Source organism: Capra hircus, chromosome 9, assembly GCF_001704415.2.
Source record: "Capra hircus breed San Clemente chromosome 9, ASM170441v1, whole genome shotgun sequence".
In the NCBI taxonomy this organism is placed as follows: Eukaryota; Metazoa; Chordata; class Mammalia; order Artiodactyla; family Bovidae; genus Capra; species Capra hircus.
The window spans coordinates 47619942-47642223 of NC_030816.1; the positions used below are offsets into that span (position 1 = coordinate 47619942).

Consider the following 22282-nt stretch of genomic DNA (forward strand, 5'->3'; position numbering starts at 1 on the left):
CTATAGGTTCTGTAGGGCCATTTCTTCACCAAAAGGATTTTGATCAATTAAACCCAGAGTGGCCTGTCTGTTCCTCTGGTTATCCAAGTTCACTCTAGTCGACTTGTTCCGTCTGCTAAAGCTATGCTGTCCAGTACAGGAGGTACACGCCGGATGTGGCTGCTGAGCCCTGGGAATGAGGCTAGTCTGAATGGTGAGGCACACCCAAGTATAAAATGCACCTTGGGTTTTTAAAATGCGGCATCCCCCCAAAAGTGAAATATCTCATTAATTTTATGCTGATTACTGTTGATAATATTTTAGCTACATTGGGTCCTGTTCAATATATTATTAAAATTAGTGTCACCTGTTTCTTTTCACTTCCTACTAGAAGGCGTAAGAATCCCACTGGTAGCTCGCGTTGTTTGCATTGGACAGCGCTGGGCTAGTGCCTGAACGAAGTTTAGGTTTATAGCGCCATCTGCTGGTGTATCCAAAGCAGATGCTCAGGTTAAGCAGGAGCTCAGCCCCTGAGCTGGGAAACACTGTCTTGGCCAAGCAACACTCAACCTTCTACTTCCAGAAGCTTCTGGACAGGCCCAGAGCTGACTCCTGAAGTCTCTGCCTCATAGGGAGTCCTGAAGGGGGTAGTGGCAGACTGCTGGAAGGTGCCGGTCTGTGTTCTCTATCTTGTGGGTGCTGAGGAAGCTTGAGAGAACACTGGTTCTCTGCTAAATGCTAAAGAAGCATTAGGACACAGATCCATCTCTAAAATGACTAGTGTTCTTTCTTTGGAGGATGTTCACCTTTTCCTTGATTTGCAAGAATTTAAAAGTGAGACTCTTGCTGAAAACAGTATCTGCATCAATTATTTGTTGCTGTGTAACAAATCATCCCAGGGCTTCCCAGGTGACACTAGTGGTAAAGAACCTGCTTGCGAATGCAGGAGATGTAAGAGATGTAGGTTCGAGCCCTGGGTGGGGAAGAACCCCTGGAGGAGGGCATGGCGACCCTCTCCAGTATCCTTGCCAGGAGAATCCCACGGACAGAGAAGCCTGGTGGTCTGTGGTCCATAGGGTCGAAGAGTCGGACACAGCTGAAGAGACTTGGCACACACCCATGCAACGAATCACCCCAAAACTTAGTAGCTTCAAACAATGAAGCTTCAAACAATCGTTTAACATCTCTCATTGTTTCTGTGGGTCTGGAATTCAGAAGTGGCCGATCTGAGCATGCTTGGCTCAGAGTATCTCATGGGGTTTAAGTCGGATGTTGGCAGGAGGCAACCCCTGGAGGTTTGCCTGGACTGGAGGATCCTCATCCAAGGTGGCTCATTCATGGGACTGATGAGGTGATTCTGGCTGTTGGCTGGAGACCTCAGCTCCTCTCTACCTGGGCTTCTCCACAAGGTGTCCTAAAGAGAGCCTTTTATTTCTAATCAAATGCTGTCACTGAGCTGTCAGGAGGTACTGGCCCACAGCCTGGAGGTTGGCCCTGGTCTAAGAGGCCTAAGAAGATACTGTACCGCTTTTATGATGTCACGTCAGAAGTTACATGGATTACTCCCACTTCATTGTATTGGTCAAAAGGCAAGAACATGCATTCCACCTTTTGACAGGGGAAGGTCAGCATCACATTGTAAAAGAAAATGTGAGAGTGTGGGCCATTTTATTTTCCAAAAATCCATAGTGCTTCATGGGTATATAATAGCACTGTGCAGCTAAAAAACATGCCGCATTTTGCAGATGAGGAAACTGAGGCTCAGAAAAGTATGGTGACCAGCCTGAGGTCTCATGTCTGGCAGGAAGGACTAAAAGCCAGTTCTAACTCCTAGGTCACAATGATGTAGCCTCGCCAGGTTCTCTCCCTATGTCTGTCTCCCTTACGCTGCTGTAACTGCAAATCACACCCGACTGTTTCATCTTTCCAGCATCTCCAAGGTGTACAGGGCTCTCTTAATTCAAGGGTTTTAGATGATTCCTCAGATGATGTCTGTCTATAAATTGTTACTTCACTGAGTTGAGGCTCAGTGGGAGTGGGTTTCAACTAATTGTAGAGCCCTGCTTACAAAAGTGCTGTGGTCATGACAGTGTATACATTTTCCATTGTTTCCATGCTGTTTGCTTCTAAGATCTCAGGAATGATAACCGCATCATAATATGTGTGTGTTCGCATTCTGTTTGACTGTCTGAATATTTCATCTTATTTGTATTTGAAACAGGAAAGAATCATCACTGCTTGCTTCAGTCGTTTTCATAGTACTTGGTCATCATTAAAAAGGAGATTTTACCATTTTTTGATGTTCCACGCGCCAGAATGAAAACTATAAAATCCAGCTGCCGTAATCATGTTCTGTTATTCTTGGTTGCAGGTCAAACTTCCATTTCCTGTCGATCAAATCACAGACCTTCCAAGGAATGACTTCCAGATGATGATCAAGATGCACAAGCTGACGTCAGAGCAGTTAGAGTTCATTCACGACGTCCGCCGGCGCAGCAAAAACCGCATCGCTGCCCAGCGCTGCCGCAAGAGGAAGCTGGACTGTATTCAGAACTTAGAATGTGAAATCCGCAAACTGGTGAGTCAGCCCGCCCTGTGTTGTCAGCAGCCTGGAATGACCAAGACTGATACCGACTTTGAGTAGCAAAGGCCAAACAGGCAAAGAGAAAGGCCACCATTCAGGGACATTCGCATTGATTTTTAAAGGAATTCTTAACAAAAAATAATAGCTTTACACATGTAATATATGTGTGTCTGCGCGGCTGTGTGATTGTGTGTCAGTATTTTATATCTTAGCCATTTGTGTAGATCACAGGGGCAGTCGTCCCTGGGTATGCTCAAACCACCAACCTTCCCTGGTGGCTCAGCTGGTAAAGAATCTTCCTGCAATGCATTCGATCCCTGTGTTGGGAACATCACCTGCAGAAGGGAAAGGCTACCCACTCCAGTATTCTGGCCTGGAGAATGCCACGGACTGTATAGTCCATGGGGTCGCAAAGAGTCGGACAACATTGAGTGACTTTCACTTTGACATTCGTATAGAGCTGATTTTTTTTTTTTTGAAGTCTAATTGATTTACAGTGTTGTGTTAGCTTCTTTTGTACAGCCAGGTGACTCAGTTATATGCATATGCTTTTTCATATTCTTTTCCATTATGGTTTGTCATAGGATATTGAATGTATTTCCCTGTGCGATATACTAGGACCTTGTTGTTCATCCATCCTATGTATAGTAGCTTGCCTCTGCTAATCTGAAACTACCATTCCTTCCCTCCCATAGAGATAATTCTTCTTTTCCATTCAACGTGAGTCAGGAGCTAACATTTATTGCTGCATATGTGGACCAGGTATTATTCTGGTCTCTTTCAGTAGATGTCGCATGTAATCCTCACATCAGCCCTATGATTTAAGTACTACTTTATCTCCATTCACAGAGGAGGAAACCAGAGTGCAGAGAGGGTTGGTAACTCCCCACCATGTGATGGAGCTTGAATGCAAGTCTGGTTGTCTGATCCCAGATCTTGTTATTGCACTGCTTTCTCCTGCCTCCCACGGAGGTGTAGGTTAGGGGCAGGACTCATGTCTGGCAGCCTGCCACCAGGGGCCCCTCAGCCACCTGATCTCCTGATGCCCTTCAGCAGCGCAGGGGTCCTGAATTCTGCACTTCTGCCTCAGAGTGGTTGTCACCTCTTCCTGTGCCTGGGAGTCTTTTGTCTCTGGGACTGTTCTCTGATCTTTCAAGCCTCCCCCTCACTCAGTAGTCTACCTTCCCTTCTGGATCAGCAACCTTAAGCTACAGGAAGGAAATCCAAGTGGCCTCTGGTTCCTGCCTGTACCCTTGAAGGCAGTCAGTACAGCCTCATTCAGCTCATCCTTCCTGCTGGCCCAGTCCTAGAAATTCATCCCAGGTGCCATGTCTGTGGCATCCTGAAGAAGAGGGAGGCCACGTACTGTGGTCAAGACCTGAGTTTGAGTCCTCAGGCTATACATGACACTCCTTTGCCTCATGGTAAGCCAGTGTCCTGATGAGAACCTAAGGGCAAGATAAGACATTTGAGAGTTCAGGTTGAGTTCAGCTCAGTCACTCAGTCGTGTCTGACTCTTCACAACCCCATGGACTGCAGTACCCAGGCTTCCTTGTCCATCACCAACTCCTGGAGCTTACTCAAACTCATGTCCATTGAGTTGGTGATGCCATCCAGCCATCTTATCCTCTGTCATTCCCTTCTCCTTCCACCTTCAATCTTTCCCAGCATCAGAGTCTTTTCCAGTGAGTCAGTTCTTTGCATCAGGTGGCCAAAGTGTTGGAGTTTCAGCTTCAGCCTCAGTCCTTCCAAGGAATATTCAGGACTGATTTCCTTTACGATGGACTGGTTGGATCTGCTTGAAGTCCAAGGGACTCTCAAGAGTCTTCTCCAACACCACAGTTCAAAAGCATCAGTTCTTCAGCACTCGGCTTTCTTTATGGTCCAGCTTTCACATCCATACATGCCTGCTGGAAAAAAAATAGCTTTGACTAGACAGACCTTTGTCAGCAAAGTAACATCTCTGCTTTTTAATATGCTGTCTAGGTTTGTCATAACTTTTCTTCCAAGAAGCAAACATCTTTTAATTTCATGGCTGCTGTCACCATCTGCAGTGATTTTGGAGCCCCCCCAAATAAAAAGTCTCTCCATTTCCATTGTTTCCCTATCTATTCCCCATGAAGTGATGGGACCAGATGCCATGATCTTAGCTTTCTGAATGTTGAGTTTTAAGCCAACTTTTTCACTCTCCTCTTCCACTTTCATCAAGAGGCTCTTTAGTTCTTCTTCGTTTTCTGCCATAAGTGTGGTATCATCTGCATATCTGAGGTTATTGATATTTCTCCCGGCAATCTTGATTCCAGCTTGTGCTTCATCTAGTCCAGCATTTCTCGTGATGTACTCTGCATATAAGTTAAATAAGCAGGGTGACAATATGCAGCCTTGACGTACTCCTTTTCCTATTTGGAACCAGTCTGTTGTTCCATGTCCAGTTCTAACTGTTGCTTCCTGACCTGGATATAGGTTTCTCAAGAGGCAGATCAGGTGCTCCGGAATTCCCATCTCTTTCAGAATTTTCCACACTTTACTGTGATCCACACAGTCAAAGGCTTTAGCATAGTCTGTAAAGCAGAAATAGATGTTTTTCTGGAACTCTCTTGCTTTTTCCATGATCCAGTGGATGTTGGCAATTTGATCTCTGGTTCCTCTGCCTTTTCTAAAACCAGCTAGAACATCTGGAAGTTCACAGTTCACATATCGAGAATTTTGAGCATTACTTTACTAGCGTGTGAGATGAGTGCAATTGTGCAATAGTTTGAGCATTCTTTGGCATTGCCTTTCTTTGGGATTGGAATGAAAACTGACCTTTTCCAGTCCTGTGGCCATGGCTGAGTTTTCCAAATTTGCTGGCATATTGAGTGAAACACTTTCACAGCATCATCTTTGAGGATTTGAAATAGCTCAATTGGAATTCCATCACCTCCAGTAGCTTTGTTCATAGTGATGCTTCCTAAGGCCCACTTGAGAAACTTTGAATAAATGTTACTTGTTGTCTGGACTTGTGGAGACAGTGGGGGAAAGAGAGGGTGGGATGAGCCACTTACATATCTCCACTACCATGTGTGAAATAGACAGCTAGTGGGAGGCCGCTGTACAGCACAGGGGGCTCAGCTCAGTGCTCTGTGACACCTACAGGGGTAAGAAGGGAGTGGGGGGCAGGAATGAGGCTAAAAGGAGGGGATATATGTATAGGTATAGCTGATTCACATTGCTATGCAGCAGAAACTAATACAGGATTGTAAAGCAATTAAAAAATTAAAGAAAATTTATTTTAATGTTACCCGTTCTCAAGATAGTCCTGGATGTCATGTTTTGTTTTCTTTTTAATCTAATTAACACCCACCAAGCAGGGAAGATGTACCCATGTTCAGCAGCTCCCATCACCTACACAATAAAGGCCAGGTTCCTCAACAAGATGCACTATGCTGTCTGTGACTCAATCTGCCCCTCTCGTGTCACCTTCCACTCCCTTCCTGGAACTGGACCCCCAATAAAATCTGACTGGGTGCACTTCCCCCAGCCCCATCTCCTGCTGTTTGCACCTCTGTGTTCCTGCCTCGGCTGTGTCTCCTATACCTGGGACAGTCCTCGACTATTTTCTTATCTGTGTCTTTTGTTCCTCAAGAGTCAGGTTACTGTCTCCTCCTAGAAGCCCCTTTCCTGAGTCTTTGGTGAGGCTGAGTCTCTGTCCTCGGAGCCCTTTCTGACTTCATACTTATCACGTTAGTCTTGCATTATCTGTGTAGCTGTCTGTCTCCTCAATCCCGGCCCTAGACTGTAGATTCCTCATGACAAGGGCAGTCTTGACAATCTCTGAGTCTCCAGTGCAAGCCCACTGAAGCCTCTCAAGAGATGTCTGTTGCCCTAAAACGTATCGGAAATTGTGACTGAGTCCTGGGATTGAAAATTCCTTCTTTTTTAAAATTTTTCTTTAATGTTGTTCTACCAACAACAATAATGAGGCTTCCCAGGTGGCGCTAGTGGTAAAGAACCCTCCTGCCAATGCAGGAAATGTCAGAAATCCAGATTCCATTCCTGGGCTGGAAAGATCCCCTGGAGGAGGGCATGGCAACCCACTCCAGTATTCTTGCCTGGAGAATCCCATGGGCAGAGGGGCCTGGAGGGCTACAATCCATGGGGGTCCCAAAGAGTTGGACACAACTGAGCTGCTGAGCACATACATGTAACAACAGCAACAAAAATGTTTAATTTAAGCTGACATCAGGAAGCCAGATACTGCTGCTGGTGAGTGTGGGTCTTCTGGAAGCTTTCTTGGCTTAGCTGGGTACTCAGGCGAGGCTGGGCCTGCTGGGGATAAGCCATCGAGCCTTAAGCATATGCCTATGGTAATTCTGGCCCTGTGCTCTTTTCCAGGTACAGGAATAAATCTAATCACCCATATTTGAGAAATGCCTGATTTTTTGTAATTGGCTCTCTTCTCTGTGTACTTGTGTCGTATTGAACAAACTGAAAAAGACTAAGCCACACACCCAGCAGAAACTTAGAGCTCTGTGCTGATATTGCTCAGCTGAAACCGGAGGGCATCTCCTAGTTCTCCCCTTGCCTTTTTGGAAACCCCTTGAATAATGTGCTACGTTCCCCGTGGAATGCGAGTATCACGTGCTCATCCACAGTACACCGGTTACTTAAAGCATCTTGCTGTTAACCGAGGCCTGGATTTGTACGGCCTTTCCTGCAGAGAGCCAAAACACTGCCACAGGGAGCATTTCATTTTCTTCCTTCTAGAAAGTGGCCCAGGACATGTTGCAGGTCGGTGGGTGTGGAGGGGTAGGTGACTTGGCCAAGAAGTTGTGGCAGAATTGAGACCGAGATCCTTCCCCGGGATGGTGTTGCCTCTCAGTTTGCTGAGTTGCAGGTCCGGGGAAGGAGATCCAAGTTGCACAGCTACTGGTGTTAAGATGTCCTTTCCTCGGGAGCCCTCCGGATGTGTTTTATTCCGTACCTCCACTTCAACCAGCCCCCCGGGGGGCGGTGTCCACAGGCTGGTCCCGCCCCTCACTCCCACTGGTCTCCCTCATGGCTCTCATTCTGCTTTTGCAAACTCACAAAATGTATTTCTCTCTCGAGTTGCACGTGTACATCTGTTTATTTTTCATCTTTAAAACATGTTTTCTTGATAAATTTATAAATATTTTAGCAGGGACCCTTTCCCCGTGTAAATCTCTATCTCCGACACACACGCCCACACTGCCTGCCAGATTGCATTCATGTTTCAGCACGTGCAGCTCCCACGTAGGAGACCCCGTGGTCACATGTTCGCCTCACTCTCCTCTCGCTGTCTCTTGCTCGATCTCTGGCTCTCTCTCTTCCCTCTTCCCTCTCTCTTTCTCATCCTCTCTCATCCACTCCTCAGCCCTCAGCATACCCTTGCAAAGGGTCAGGACTCACTTCACACCCCTTCAAATGTCCTGTTTCTCCATCCATTTCACAGCAGTGCGTCTCAGGGAGATTCCTTAAGTTCTGTCCTTACACAGATAATTATGACCACATTCATCTCTCTGATAGGGTGATGAATTTTAGTAACACTAGAGTCTATATGGCATTTTCTCTGAGGAGAACATCTCAGAACCCTGGGCTAGTACACTAAGCTTGTCTTAGCACCTCTGTGGGCACTTTCCATGTCCAGAGAGACTGGGTACTTGAGACTAACTACACAGTCCTCAGCCATCGTAAGAGGACCCGTTGTGTTTAGTCTGTCTGCTGCAAAGGCTAAGAGCGTGCTGATATAGGGTGAACCATAAGGAACTGCAGTGGTTGAATTTTTTTTGCAATTTTTATGTTTTTTTTTTTTAAATAGACTTGTTTTTTTAGAGAAGTTTTAGGTTCACAGAAAAATTGAAGGGAAAATAAGAGCTTCCACCTGCTCCTTCCCTCTGCTCACTCATAGTCTTCTCAGAGTGGTGTGTTTGTTCCAGTGGGTGAGTCTGTATTGATAAATCGCAATCACTCAAAGTCCATAATTTACCTTAGGGCTCACTCGATGTTGGATGTTCTGTGGGTTTGGACAAATGTATAATGATACATATTTGCTGTGACGGTGATGTGTTGCATGCCCTAAAAATCCTCTGTGTTTCAGTTACTCTTACCTCCCTCCCCAACTCCTTCCCCTGGCAGACAGTGATCTTTTTGTGTCTCTGTGCTGCTACTGCTGCTAAGTTGATTCAGTCGTGTCTGACTCTGTGCGACCCCATACATAGACAGCAGCCCACTAGGCTCCCCAGTCCCTGGGATTCTCCACGCAAGAACACTGGGTTGCCATTTCCTTCTCCAATGCATGAAAGTGAAAAGTGAAAGTGAAGTCACTCAGTCGTGTCCAACTCTTCACGACCCCATGGACTGCAGTCTACCAGGCTCCTCCATCCATGGGATTTTCCAGGCAAGAGTACTGGAGTGGGGTGCCATTGCCTTCTCGGTGTGTCTCTATAGTTTTGCCTTTTTACAAAATGTCTTATAGTTGGAATTGGTCAGCTAAATGATTTTTGACCTTCAGAAATCAAACCCTAATGTATCTAGGGGAGATTTTCAACTATAAAGTTGGGAACTGAAGAGATTTCCAGTCGATTCTCTTCAAACCCCAAATACCAGGAAACTGGAACCTTGACTGTCTACAGTTTTCTGGTGGGTGGAAACTTTGCTGGTTGCTTGGCCAGGACATCCCTGGTGGCTCATCTGATGAAGAATCTACCTGCAATTGGGGAGACCTGGGTTCAATCCCTGGGTTGGGAAGATCCCCTGGAGAAGGGAACAGCTACCCACTCCAGTATTCTGGCCTGGAGAATTCCATGGACTGTATAGCCCATGGGGCCGCAAAAAGTCAGACAAGACTGAGCAACTTTCACTTTCACTTTTTTGGCTAAGCCTCAGAGAAGGATAAAGAGCTGCCACAGGGAAGGTGTCAGGGACGCTGGCACATCTCAGTGGGCTGCTCAGATGGGAGACATGGCGAAAATATGGGTCCTGGCTCCCTGGATAGGGAGCTTGTAAGTTTCTAGATTCTGACCTAGTCATTCATGAATGCATGCGTGCCAAGTTGCTTTGGTCATGTCCAACTCTTTGCAACCCCATGGATTGTAGCCCACCAGGCTCCTCTGTCCATGGGAATTTTCGAGGAAGGAATACTAGAGTGAGTTGCAATGCCCTTCTCCAGGGGATCTTTCTGACATAGGGTTCGAACCTCTGTCTCCTGTGGCTCCTGCATTGCAGGCAGATTCTTTACCACTGAGGCACTGGGGAAGCCCCAGTCACTCTTGAGTTACACTCTAATGTAGGATGCAAAAAACTGAAGTGGGAACCCCCCACAGAACACAGGGTCTCAGTTCCTCCCATTCAGGCTGCATCAGGTCTCCTCTTTTTCCTGTCTTATCCAGGTGTGTGAGAAAGAGAAGCTGTTGTCAGAGAGGAATCAGCTGAAAGCATGCATGGGAGAACTGCTGGACAACTTCTCTTGCCTCTCCCAGGAAGTCTGCCGAGACATCCAGAGCCCCGAGCAGATCCAGGCCCTGCATCGGTACTGCCCTGTCCTCAGACCCGTGGGTCTTCCCACAGCCCCCAGTATTAACCCCGCGCCCCTGAGCGTGGAGCAGAACCTTGCCGCCCCTCAGTGCGCGGTGGGGGAAAGTGCACCCTGCTGCTTGGAGCAGGGGGCAGCGGCCCCTGGCCCACCCTGGGCCCCCAGCAACGCCTCAGAGAACTGTACTTCTGCTCGGAGGCTGGAAGGCACTGACCCAGGGACCTTCTCTGAGAGAGGGCCTCCCCTGGAACCCAGGAGCCAAACGGTGACCGTGGACTTCTGCCAGGAAATGACTGATAAGTGTACAACGGATGAACAACCCAGGAAAGATTACGCCCAGTGACGGCCTGCCCCCGAGTTCTCAGCCCTCTCCCACACAGGTGTCCTTGGGTCAGCTTGCAGTGCTGTTCGTCTGTCGTCTGGAAGAACCGAGAAGGAATCTGGTGCACACTACAGCGGTCTTAGCAGCAATACTGTTTCTTAGTATTCTCTCCTCCCTTCAAGCAGGAGCGACGTATAGTTACCTTCACAATGGTGCTACCCCTTGTTCAGGCAAGGAAAGACGACAGTGGCAATGCTGTCTGTCTGTGGGTTCATTTCAGTCTTTACAGGGATAGACTATAACACCTCTAGGACCCAACCACGGATTTCTTTTCTCAGTGGCCCATGTCACAAACCCTATCTCAGGAATTTCTTCTGAATGTTCAACTTTTTTCATGGAAGACAGCTTCTATACACATCAAAGTTTTATAGCTAGACTGTACATATTATATATATAATATATATGAAATATATTATCTCTCTCCATATGCAAAAGTCCTGCATGCCTCAATTTTCTCATCCTAAAACTGGAAACTTGGTTTCTCGTTTATAAACAGGTTCCAACATTCCTCTTCTTTTGTCTCTGATGCTAGAACCGGTTTGTAACTGTTAACCTGGCCTTTTTTCTTGCTTCACAGTTCAAGTTGTGCTTATTTATGGACAGAATTCAGTGTTGGAAGCTTTCTTTGACATTTTATTTCAGACCTTTTATTTTTTGTTGGTTTGGTTTGATTTGGGCACTGTCAGATGGCGCCAGTTGAGTATCGTGGGTTTTTTTTTTTTTTTTTTTTTGCGGATACTGTACAGTCAAGGTCAACTTTGCCACTTGCACTGAGTTTTGGGTCAAACCTATTTTCTTAAATGAAGTTGTCACTTCAGTATAACTCAAGTAAACTGTATATTCTTTGCTCTTACTTCAAAAAGTAAAACAGCTAATTAAAAAAAAAAAGCACTCAGGTGATAATTATGTAGGAAAAACAATCTTGCCAAATAATGAATTCATCCTAGGATGTAGACAATAATCTGCTTGAATATTTTTATATCTCACCTCCTCCCCACCTTTTCCTAAGCAAAGTTAAAATGCAGAGAGTTCAGAGTTGATGTTCAGATTTCTAAGTGGGGAAAGAGTTTGGACATCTCACTGGAAAGTGCATTGAAACAGCAGGAATCGTGATGTTATACCGGAACTCCTAGATACCAAGTTAGAACTGGTTTCTCAGCCAGGGAGTAGGTCCCATTCATTTCAACACTGCCCCAGGCCTCTGCCTGCTCTGGATGTATAGGACAAGTAGGAACTTCTCCTTCAAAGGACTTGGCTGCTTGGCCACCCAGCCCCAGACCTGCCACCCCTGGGACTCACCTGAGGGGGTTTGAGTCATCGCCCTGGGGGTCCCACCTTTAAACGGCTGTCCTGGGGTTAATGCCGCTGGCCCCGCCCGAGTAGGAGAGAGCAGGACAGTTGTAGCCTGAAGTCTGCTCCTGGCGCAGACAAAAGCATTTCTTTCTCCCTTCTTTCTCCAAATGCTTTAAGTTACATTCTGAGGTTTTCCCACCAATTCTCTTGGTCTGAAGGCAGATTTCATTCTGAGGCTTTGGACACGATGTGTCCAGGAGCCCTACCTGCCCCTTACCCCCACCACGCACCTCCCTACTCTCTCCTAATGATGATTTTCTTCTTTTGCTGCAAAACTAGTTGGCTTGCAACCCACAGAGAGCGGCTTCCCTTGGCTCAGGGGGCATGTGGGCCCCTGGCTGCGTTTACAGGAAGGGGTGCAGACCCCTTGAAGCCTGTGCTAGGGGAGAGGTCAGCACCCCCTCTCCTGTGGGTCCTTCAGCTCGGCTGCGGGGAGGAGTCCCGAACAGTTTAATGTGGGGATGGGGTGGTGGGCCGTGGGGACTAGATGGTTGATTTTGTTTCTTCATTTGTGCCATTGTTTGGACGATATTAAAGCTGCATGTGAAAGGGGAAATTAGTATATGATGTAGGCGAAAAGTGAAATCATAGTAACATGTTTTAGTATTATTAACTTTTTTCTGTACAAATATTAGTGCTAATGTTTAAGTATGTATGAATGCCAGAAATTTGTTGGTTCATGCGGTAGGGTTTAAAAAAAAAAAAAGGCTTTTCTTTGAAAATAGTTCCACTTTTAGAACCTGCCTCTGGGTTTTTGTTTTTTCTCGTGTGTGTGTGTGTGTGTGTGTGTGTGTGTGTTTGCACTTGTCTAAGATACATTTTTCTCCTGCTCTGAGTCGAAGCTGCGGTTTCTGTTGTGGCTGTTGGAATTTCTTGGCCTAGTTCTGTGCTTCTCTGTGAGGTTTGCCTTTGGGGAAACTGGGGACAGCTCTCGTTTAAACTCAATGTGAATGCCGTGATCCATCATAGGTGTGTGTTCTGGTGGAAGAGTTGGCTAAAAGGTGTTTTTTGGGTTTTTTTTTTTTTTTGGTTTTTTAACTCTCTTGCTGCCTTTTTTAAGTGACCTCCTCTTCTTTTAAAATAGGAATGTTTTCTGCTCATATCATAACCAGGTCCAAACTGGCTCATTGCTGTGAATGACCCTGGTACCCACTCATGTGCATCTGGTCGTCTTGACCCCGTTCTGGACACGCCCCTTTCCTTTGTCCTGTGCTGGGGTGGGGGTTTCCTGTATTTCTCTCCCCCCAACTCAGCCCATGGCCTCCTCTGGCCAGCCCCTGCCTCAAATGTCTTCCTCTTCCCTAACCACACCCTCGCCACGCCTACCATGGGAACCAGTTAAAAACACTGCTGGAGAAACTGTCTTTCGATTTCTTGGAGATTTGAACAAGTTGTTGGTATTTGGTTCACTGTCCACCAGAAACAGCAACTGGCTTTTTTCAGTTGTTGATGTGACGTGTCTGTGTCTCTTACTGGTCTGAACCATGTGCTTGTCAAGATTATTTCCAGGTTGATTCAAAGGGAGGACTAGCTGGGAACCACGGTCCAGGTTGCCTCAAGTGGAGTTTTAAAACCAGCCTGTCTCCTTTTCCTGGGATCCGTTAGTACAACCCGAGTCTTTTATGAAAGAGAAAAACAAGTTAATAGCCAGGAATAGTGTTTGTGTGGAATGGTGACATCTAGTTATACCATTAAGGTTCTGTCCTTTCAGATATAAAGAACTCTGGCATTTATATTCCAGCCATGAAATGTTCAGGAGGGTCCTTGTGACAGGAAATTGTGTCTCCAAGTGGCCGGGGTAGGCATGGGCTGCTGCAGCAGGGACAGTGGAGGTGGTCCTGTGGCTACTTAACATCTGCCTAAAACTAGTCCTCCCCTCGGATCTGCCTTTTTTCTACTTGTGTCTCCAGACAACCTCACTTCTTTCAGATTGGTCCGGCTTGGGCAGGTGCATGCTTTGCTGTATATGTCTGTTTCTCTGCGTTATCTGGGGGTGCCTTGAATAAAATAACTTCATGACATACTGATTCTGGAACAAAACCATGGCAAAAACAAACAAACAAAAAAAAAAAAGCTGGAAAAGTGACTAGGCCACCTGCTCCTCCTCTTCTGGGTTCCCTTGTTAATGACTCAGGCATCAGAGGTGATGCTGCCATAGGGAAGGGTATTTTGTATAGTGTACAAGTAATTTATTAACTGTATTTCTAAAGGTATGCTGCTTTTAAGATGCACTATGATTTTGGATTTAATCCTTGTGTTGCTTTCCCAAGGAAGTAAAAAAAAAAAAAAAAAAAAGGCTGATGATTAGTATGTCAGCTGCCACTTCTCCTTGAAAAGGAAGGCAGGGACCAGCGACAGAATTCACATGAGGGGACTTCTAAAAACCAGGTGGGCACACTGAAGTCCAGTGCTATTGTCAGGAGGTCTAAACCTACACTTTCTCTCTAAATGCTTTATGATTGCCATTGAAGAAGAAGAAATGAACAGACAAAGGCGTGAAAATACACAGCTTTGAAGAACCCACTTGCCCCTTCAAGCTCATCCATGTGCTAGATTATGTAGCATAATCCTCTCAAAATGAGTAAAAGCCTGCAAAGCTCTTTAGACTCCCTATTGGTTCCCTAGCTCTGTACATTATACCCCGTTTCAACTAGGAGCCACTTAATAAATGACTTCAAACTGCACCACTAGTACTTAACATTTGTTGGAGGAGTTGCTGATCAAGAGGGCAAAAAGAATGAAGTTTTGTTCTCAAATCACTATAAATAGGCAAAGAAACACAATTTTTTTTTTTTTAAAGAATAAAGCTATTCACTGGATCATGAGTTAGTCTTTCTTCCCCAAATTGAGGATTTTGCTGTGGGTTCCATTACTGGCAAGTCAGTGCTCAGTGGGAATTTGTGCAGGCATTCTGTGTGCCTAGAGGCATTCTGTGTGTAAGCTGTGTGTGCCGAATACTGCCCAAGCTATCTCCTGACCCAAGCATCAAAGACGGATGCTGCAGAATAAAATGTATTTGTACACAAATAGTGTGTGCAAGCAGTCTTTGTACATAGAAAAAACCTATTGCGGCAGATGGAGGATAAATTATTCTACTGACGGTGCAAAAACATTTCTTGCAAAGAAAAGTAAGTGTATAGTATTTTCCTAAACTCCACCTTGGGAGATAGTATTTATAGCAAATGAGTATCAGTGCATTTTCATTGTCATATGACAAGGATGCTGCCATGTTGCGAAGAAAACCCACTCGGTTGCAGAGGCCCACCTTCATAGCTCTGGTTTCCTGTTGCGACACGGTGTGTACGTTTCACTCTCCAGCAGTGGACAACCAACCTTGGCTTTCCTTTCCATTCCAGTGGACTGACCTCAGATAACACAGTGGCCTCCTTAGACACAGAAGTGCACCCAGAGTATGCATTTGAGGTAGACTCAACTGCAGCACCAGACGCTCCTGTGGGGACAGGAAAGAGTGAAGGCATTTGGACAAAGAGGGTTTTTCTTCCTACAGTTTGATGCTAAGTCTTCTACCAAAACATGCCTGGAGGCAGAGGGGTGACCTCCACGTGAGTCCTAACAATGCATTGTGCACGTGTGAATGCTGAGAGGCCCATTCACGCCCCGATGTAAAGACCTGCCACTTCTAGTGAGTGATCCGGACGCTTCCACGGGCGGGCGTTCAGGAGCCTCGGGTGCTGGTTAGACACGGTGAGCCATTCAAGACAAGTGCCACCTTTGCTTGTGAGGTCCTATGGGCCTGTGAGAATTTGTTCCAGAACCAGTCTAATGAAGTGCACCTCCAATCTATGCCTTACAAACTCCAGAGGCCATTTTCAAAACAGGGTTTTCTCAGTGTATGCAAGGGGCTACTGCCCCTCTCCTCTTCCTCCCCAGGTCGAACAATACGGACAGTTTTCACACATATCTACCTGTATAACCCTCTGTACCTCTCATAACTGGTCAACGACTGTAACAGGTTACATCAGGTGTTTTTCTACATACTTTTTACACAAATTCTATGCGATTAATGTAACTTAATTCAATGCACCATTTTGTTGTACTAGTTCTTAGGCTTGTCTTTTTATTTCCTAAGTGATTGTGGTTTTTTCTTGTGGTTTTTATTGTAAAAATGAAATGGCTGTTGATGCTTATTCTCTGTAACTAAGAATTTTTACCTTTTTTTGGGGAAAAAAAAAAGCATTGCTATGAACTAATGAATTGAAACTTCATTTACTCATTGTAAATACACTATTGTGCAAAAAAAAAAAATTCACTCGATTGAATTGCTAGTGTTAACTGAATTTTGTCTAGACACCATTTCTGTTGATGAAATAAAGACATATCATTACGCATTGTAAACTGATTTTCTCTGATCCCTGTGTTGGAGATTATAGAGCCAGAGGCCTTCAGAACTGTTTCCTTCGAGAGAGGCCATGCCTCTTCCTTGTTTGGGCCCTTACCTAAGAAAGTAAAACTGAAGTTGCTCAGTCATGTCCGACTCTTTGCGACCCCATGGACTGTAGCCTATCAGGCTCATCTGTCCATGGGATTTTCCAGGCAAGAGTGCTGGAGTGGATTGCCATTTCCTTCTCCAGGGGACCTTCCCGACCCAGGAAATGAACCCAGGTCTCCTGCATTGCAGGCAGATGCTTTACCATCTGAGCCACCAGGGAAGCCCCGGGCCCTTACCTGCTACCTGATTAATCTGATAAGAAATCTTAAAAATGTGATAATGCTAATGCGATTCTTCAGTTCTCCATTTAAAGAATCCCTAATACCTTTGAGAGTAGACAAAAGGCACTAAACCCAGTTTCCTGGTTTTGATGTTGTGCTATCATTATGCAGAGTCACCTTTGGGGGAAGCTGGGTGAAGAATATTGTTTCTTACTAAGGCATGTGAATCTATATCTCATAGTAATAGGTTTAAGTGAAAATAAAAAGCTGAATGAATGCAAATGGGAAAAGGAAAAACCAATGCTGGATACAGTGAATTGCAGGGCAGAAAGTTTAGAATTGTGGTTAGGGCAGAAATACAGCTAAGCCAGAAAAGAATATTTGATCACTTGAGTCTGAATTTTGCTGTAAAGGGAAGGCGAGATACTGAATGGTGGGCATCCCAGATGACCTGACTAGGCTGGACTCATGAGTGGTCTGGCAGTGAGGATGGAGTCACATGATAGCAGGAGATAGCAGAGCTGCTGGGATCTGAGCTTCTGGAAGTACCCAACTCCATTAGCCAGGTGGGAAAACAGAAATTACCAGCTGCCAAACTCCACTCCCTCCATGGGCTCCCCGCTGAGTCAGAGCTTCAGGGAGTATCTAACAGGGTTAGCAAATGTTCTCGGTTGTGAAATCACCATGGTCCAAACATCTCAGGTGCCAGTTCAGTTCAGGAGCTGTCGTGTCTGACTCTTTGCGACCCCTTGCAACTGCAGCACGCCAGGCCTCCCTGTCCATCCCCAACTCCTGGAGTTTACTCAAACTCATGTCCATTGAGTTGGCGATGGCATCCAACCATCTCATCCTCTGTCGTCCCCTTCTCCTCCTGCCTTCAATCTTTCCCAGCATCAGGGTCTTTTCAAATGAGTCTGTTCTTTGCATCAGGTGTTAGAGGTTAAGAAAAGAGTCCTTTGCCTGAAGGCATGAAGTTATTCAGTCCATTCTGGGGAAAGGGTGGGTCATGATTCCAAAATTCTCTGTAGGAAAACCTGTTCATTTAGAACCAACGATTATTTGCACTTTCCACCTGACTTTAGGGCTTGTGGCAGGGAATGACCACTGTGGTTTGATACAGAATAAGGCTCTTACATCCTGCAGGAGGGAAGCATTCAAACACCACCCAGCCCCAGATGGACAGCAGTCATTCTCTTTCCTACTTTGTTTTTTTAAATTAATTAATCTGGCTGCATCTGGTCTTGTAGCACGAAGGATCTTTCTAGTTGTGACATACAGGGTCATATTTTTTTTTAATTGTGGTATGTGGGATCTACTTTTCTGACCAGGGGTCAAACCCAGGCTTCCTGCATTGGGGACATGGAGTCGGGAAGTCCCTCTCTCCCCTGCTTTGAATGTGCACCTTGTGAATCGAATCTACTTCTAGAGCACAGTGAGGAGTCTCAGTCTGCCTTCTCCCTGCCAGCAGGTCTAGTGCATGTTGTTTGGAAAACACTGAGCAGTTCTTGGAAATAGTTCTAGAACTTTTCACTCTTCTGCAGCTCATCACCCCAGCCCCTCAGTTAGGATACATTACCGTGACTGTACTGCATGTCCCCCACAAGCTTGTGATGGTGTCCAGAGTGGAATGGGCTTCCAATTCTCTGCACTGAGCACCTCTGTCTTCCTGGCATAAATAAATATACTTCCTGGTATCGGGGAATCAAGGTCCAGAGAGACGGAGAAAGCTGCACTTCCCACATCCCATTATGAAAGTGTCTTTCCTTTCATTTGAATCAAGAGCATCATCCCTTCTGTTCCCTCCCCCACCCCTGCTCCTACGTATCTGGATATCTACTTGCTGCTGAAGATCTGTTCAACCAGAAAGAGGCAGGGCTGTTTCTTCGTGGCTAGTTTTCACTCTCACCCCTTGAAGACAAGTGTACCCCTGAGGCACTGACTTTCATCCTAAAGCAATGGCTGGAAACCTTCAGAGATACAGCAGCATTTGCTGGAAGCATTGCATTTTACACTGTGTCATTTTAACTTTATTTTTTTAAAATCTCTATTTGTGCAGTACAGTTCATGACCGGATAAAGGATTTGGAGAGTGAAGAAAATTTAAATTACAAAAAAAGGGGGGGGGGTGCAGGAGAAGTGGAGAACAGTGCCGTGTAGGCTTCTGAGTCTCTCATAATTAATGTGTTGACAAGAAAGGACAGGACACCAGGGAATAAGGAATAGCCTGGAGAGTTGGAAGTGATGGGTAGTGTCTGGTCTTTGGCATCTATACATAAACATATGTTCGCTCAACCACCACGGGGCTACATACTGGGCATCCAAGATTTAAAATGCACAGACTTACCCTTCAAGTTTTCATAGGCTAGTTGAGGAGACAGATGTGTCAATAAAGCATTGTGCAGGGGCTGCTGATGGTTATGGGTGAGAGAGAGCACGGGGAGTATGGGCCTTAAAGCAACAAGATTTGGGTTTGAATTCCAGCTGTAAAGCAGGGACTTCAGCCAGAATTTAGCTATGGGGCAAGTTACTTGAGCTCTCTCAGCCTTCTCTGATCTATAAAAGGGGGACAAACAACAACTTTACACAGTTGTATAGGTCATAGATAATGTGACTTAAGCACCTGGAATATGGAATGCCCCTGAAAATGGCACCTAATTGGGCTTAGCCCTGGTGTCATTTTCATCCTCCTGGTCTTCACAGGCTCTTCTACCAACTCCCTGCAGAAAAGACCGAACACTTATTCACATCTCCACACCTCATTTCCTCCTCTGCAAACTCAGAACAGAGAAGACTCAGGAGCCAGTTGGGCTAGAAGCGTAGACCAGCCCGTCAGTGCTGAGCTCCCTTCTGCAACACCCCAGGCAATTATCCAGGATAGCGTTCTCCAGAGAGACAGAACCAATGGGAGATTTTATTAGAGAGACAGATACAGGTTGATTGATTGATTGACTGGATGATTTGTTGGTATTGGTGCATACAATTATGGAGGCTAAGAAATTTCACAATCTAGACCTTTTGTTAGCTGGAGGCCCAGGGAAGCCAGTGGTTTAGTTTTGAGAGCTGTAGAGTCAATGATGTAAGTCCCAGTCCAAGGGAGAAGACTGACATTCCAGCTCAAGTAGAGAAAGCAAATTTATCCTTTCTCAACCGTTTTATTCTGTGCAGGCTCTCAACAGACTGGCTGCTGGTCCATCACACTGGGAGGGCAATCTGCTTTATTCAGAGAGTACAGGAGATACCAGGAGGGAGGGAATGAACGTGAGGCAGGAGCCAGCCCTTGAAGGCTCCACGTGCAGGCTAAGGAGTGCGGATTTTGTGCCTTTGGAACAAACTGATTCTCCTGATAACCTGAAACCTTTGTTAGAAGGTGTGTGGCCAGAGATAGGAGACTCTGGCCATGAGACGGAGGGTGGAGGAGCTAAGTGTCTCCTGCCTTGGGAATTCACCCCACCTTTATGATTCTCAGAACTCAGCCAACCAGCCTCACAGATTGGAGAGTTAGTAGAATCACAGCCATCTGGGCCTCAGTGCTCTGTAAATGTTGAGTGCCTTCTGCTGGATGGCTCGGGACCCCTGGGAGGGTGGGGTGCAGGAGGAAGTGGTGCCAACTCCAGTCTCTCCTCTGGAGGTCAGTAATGAGATCCCACCAGCACCTGTTGGCCCACAGTCATGGCATCACCACTGATGATGTGTGAGTCCAACAGAAGGATAAAGTCGTGCAATGCCACTGTTCACCAGTGTTGTCATCAATATTTTATGTCATGGCATGTAGGTATGAAGATGCAGCTGCTTCATCCCCAAGAAAGGAGCTGATGAGAGGAAGAAAACAAAAAGCTCCCCTCCTATCTCCCATGTACAGACAGGAAGCATGCTGAGCCCAGGCTGCAGGCAGAGCTCCCAGGCTGCTCTGGACCCATGTTCAAGGGTCCAAACTGCTGCTGCTGCAGAGTTGGCTGCTGGCCGGGAGGGTAGTACATCCCACTTCTCCTCCCTTCAGGCAGCAGCTCTGGCCCCTAGATTTTCTCTGATGGAATACAGTGCCTCCCTGGTGAGGCATCAGATCAACTTCAGGAAGTGTAGCCAAGTAGGGCAGTGAGAGGCTGACCTCAGAGGTCAGGGGGCCCAGCTGGGAGCTTCTGATGCAGAGCCACTGCCTGACCAGGGGTTCCAGAGGGGATGGTTCTGAGTTTCTCCTGCAGTTTGAGCTCACAGACATACAACTTTTATTTCACAGATGCCAGCTCTCTCCTGGGTTCATTTTTTCTGATCCCAGGCATGGATTATTTTTTCATAATAGATGAAAGTTCTAGAAGCATGTTCTGAAACAAAACGAACAAAATAGACTCAGAAGGGCTAGTAAAAGCTAGTCCCGCCCACCCACCCAAGACTCTGTGTGTGTCACAAATATCCCAAATCCAAACAAAATGCTCTGCAGAAGATAGTCCCCTCCCCACATCACCCCAGAGAAGAATGTCCAGGTAAGAGGTTCTGTCGCCAGACAGCATTGCAGCATAAGATCTGAATCCCGCTTGCCATCTCCTCTTCCTCTTCCAGTTGTGCTTGTTGTGTCCAAAATCCAGGTCTAAAACTAAAAGGCCAACCTTTTCCTAATCTCCATCTTTGTCCCCTCCACAACTAACCAGAGTTCCTGACTTTGTAATAATGTGGAATGGGAACATGGATCCAAACGTAGATGATTCATTTTGTTATAATCTATCCTAAAAATATGCTACAGTTAGGCTGACTGTAATGCAGGAAACCTGGGTTTGATCCCTGGGTCAGGAAGATCCCCTGGAGAAGGGAATGGCTACCCACTCCAGTATTCTTGCCTGGAGAATTCCATGGACAGAGGATCCTGGAGGGCTACAGTCCATGGCTCACAAAGAGTTGGATATGACTGAATGACTATCACTTTCACAGGGAGAGCAGGAAGCAGCAATGGGAAAGGGAACTTGGGTTAGGTCAGACAAGTTTCGGGTAAAATTCCAGCTCATTCAGTAAATATTCGTTTATGTTCCTGCTGTGTCCCAAAGACTGTGGTTTACCACATCCTAATTGCATGACGTGGACAAGTCATCTACTTCCTTATTCTTAAATGGGAATAATCACAGGGTCACAATGAGGAAACCCATGGCAGTGTCTAGACCAGAATCAGGGACTCCATAAAATGGGAGACTTTCTCCCTCTTTTTTAGATTCTTTGGCAACTAATATATTATAGAAAACTTCTCTAGTAAAAGGTTCAATAAATTATAACAGTCAACCCTCCAAACATCCATCTAATTACCCGTGTTGATAATGCTGTGTCAAAAAAGACCTTCTCAAATGAGGCAAAGAACCTAGAAGTCACAGAGATTTTAGATTTAGTACAATATTAAAAGTTTAAAGACACTGTACACAATGATAAGAAATAAGCAGACTGGGAGAAAATCTTACAATACGTATATTGACAAGGCATTAATATAATACCATAAAAGAGCTCCTAGAAATCAGAGGAAAAACAAATATCTCAACAGAAAAATAGACAAGGATAATTCATGATAGAAATACAGATGGCTAATAAACATAGGAACAACTTTACTAGTGATCATGGAAATTCGAAGTAAAACAAAGGAAAACATTTCTAGTTTATCAGACTGAGGGTGGGGAGGGATAGATAATGTCTGAGTGTGGAGAAAAAGTGCTAATGTGCTGGAAAGAGGGTAAATTGGCATAGTCCTTCTTGAGCAAAAATTGGCAGCATCTATCAAAATGTAAAATATGCATGCCTGTTAAACCAATAAT

At 45.7% G+C, this 22282-nt stretch overlaps 1 protein-coding gene across 2 annotated transcripts in view; it reads left to right on the plus strand.

The window, feature by feature from the left end:
- Positions 1-16185, plus strand: part of BACH2 (BTB domain and CNC homolog 2) — a 389481-nt gene extending 373296 nt beyond the window's left edge. The window contains exons 6-7 of one of the 2 annotated variants that reach the window (XM_018053144.1): positions 2351-2557; positions 9952-16185. In XM_018053144.1, coding sequence (XP_017908633.1) covers positions 2351-2557; positions 9952-10437 — 693 coding nt within the window. In that variant the 3' untranslated portion in view covers positions 10438-16185. The remainder of the gene's footprint in view (positions 1-2350; positions 2558-9951) is intronic. The other variant, XM_018053143.1, reaches the window with a different exon arrangement.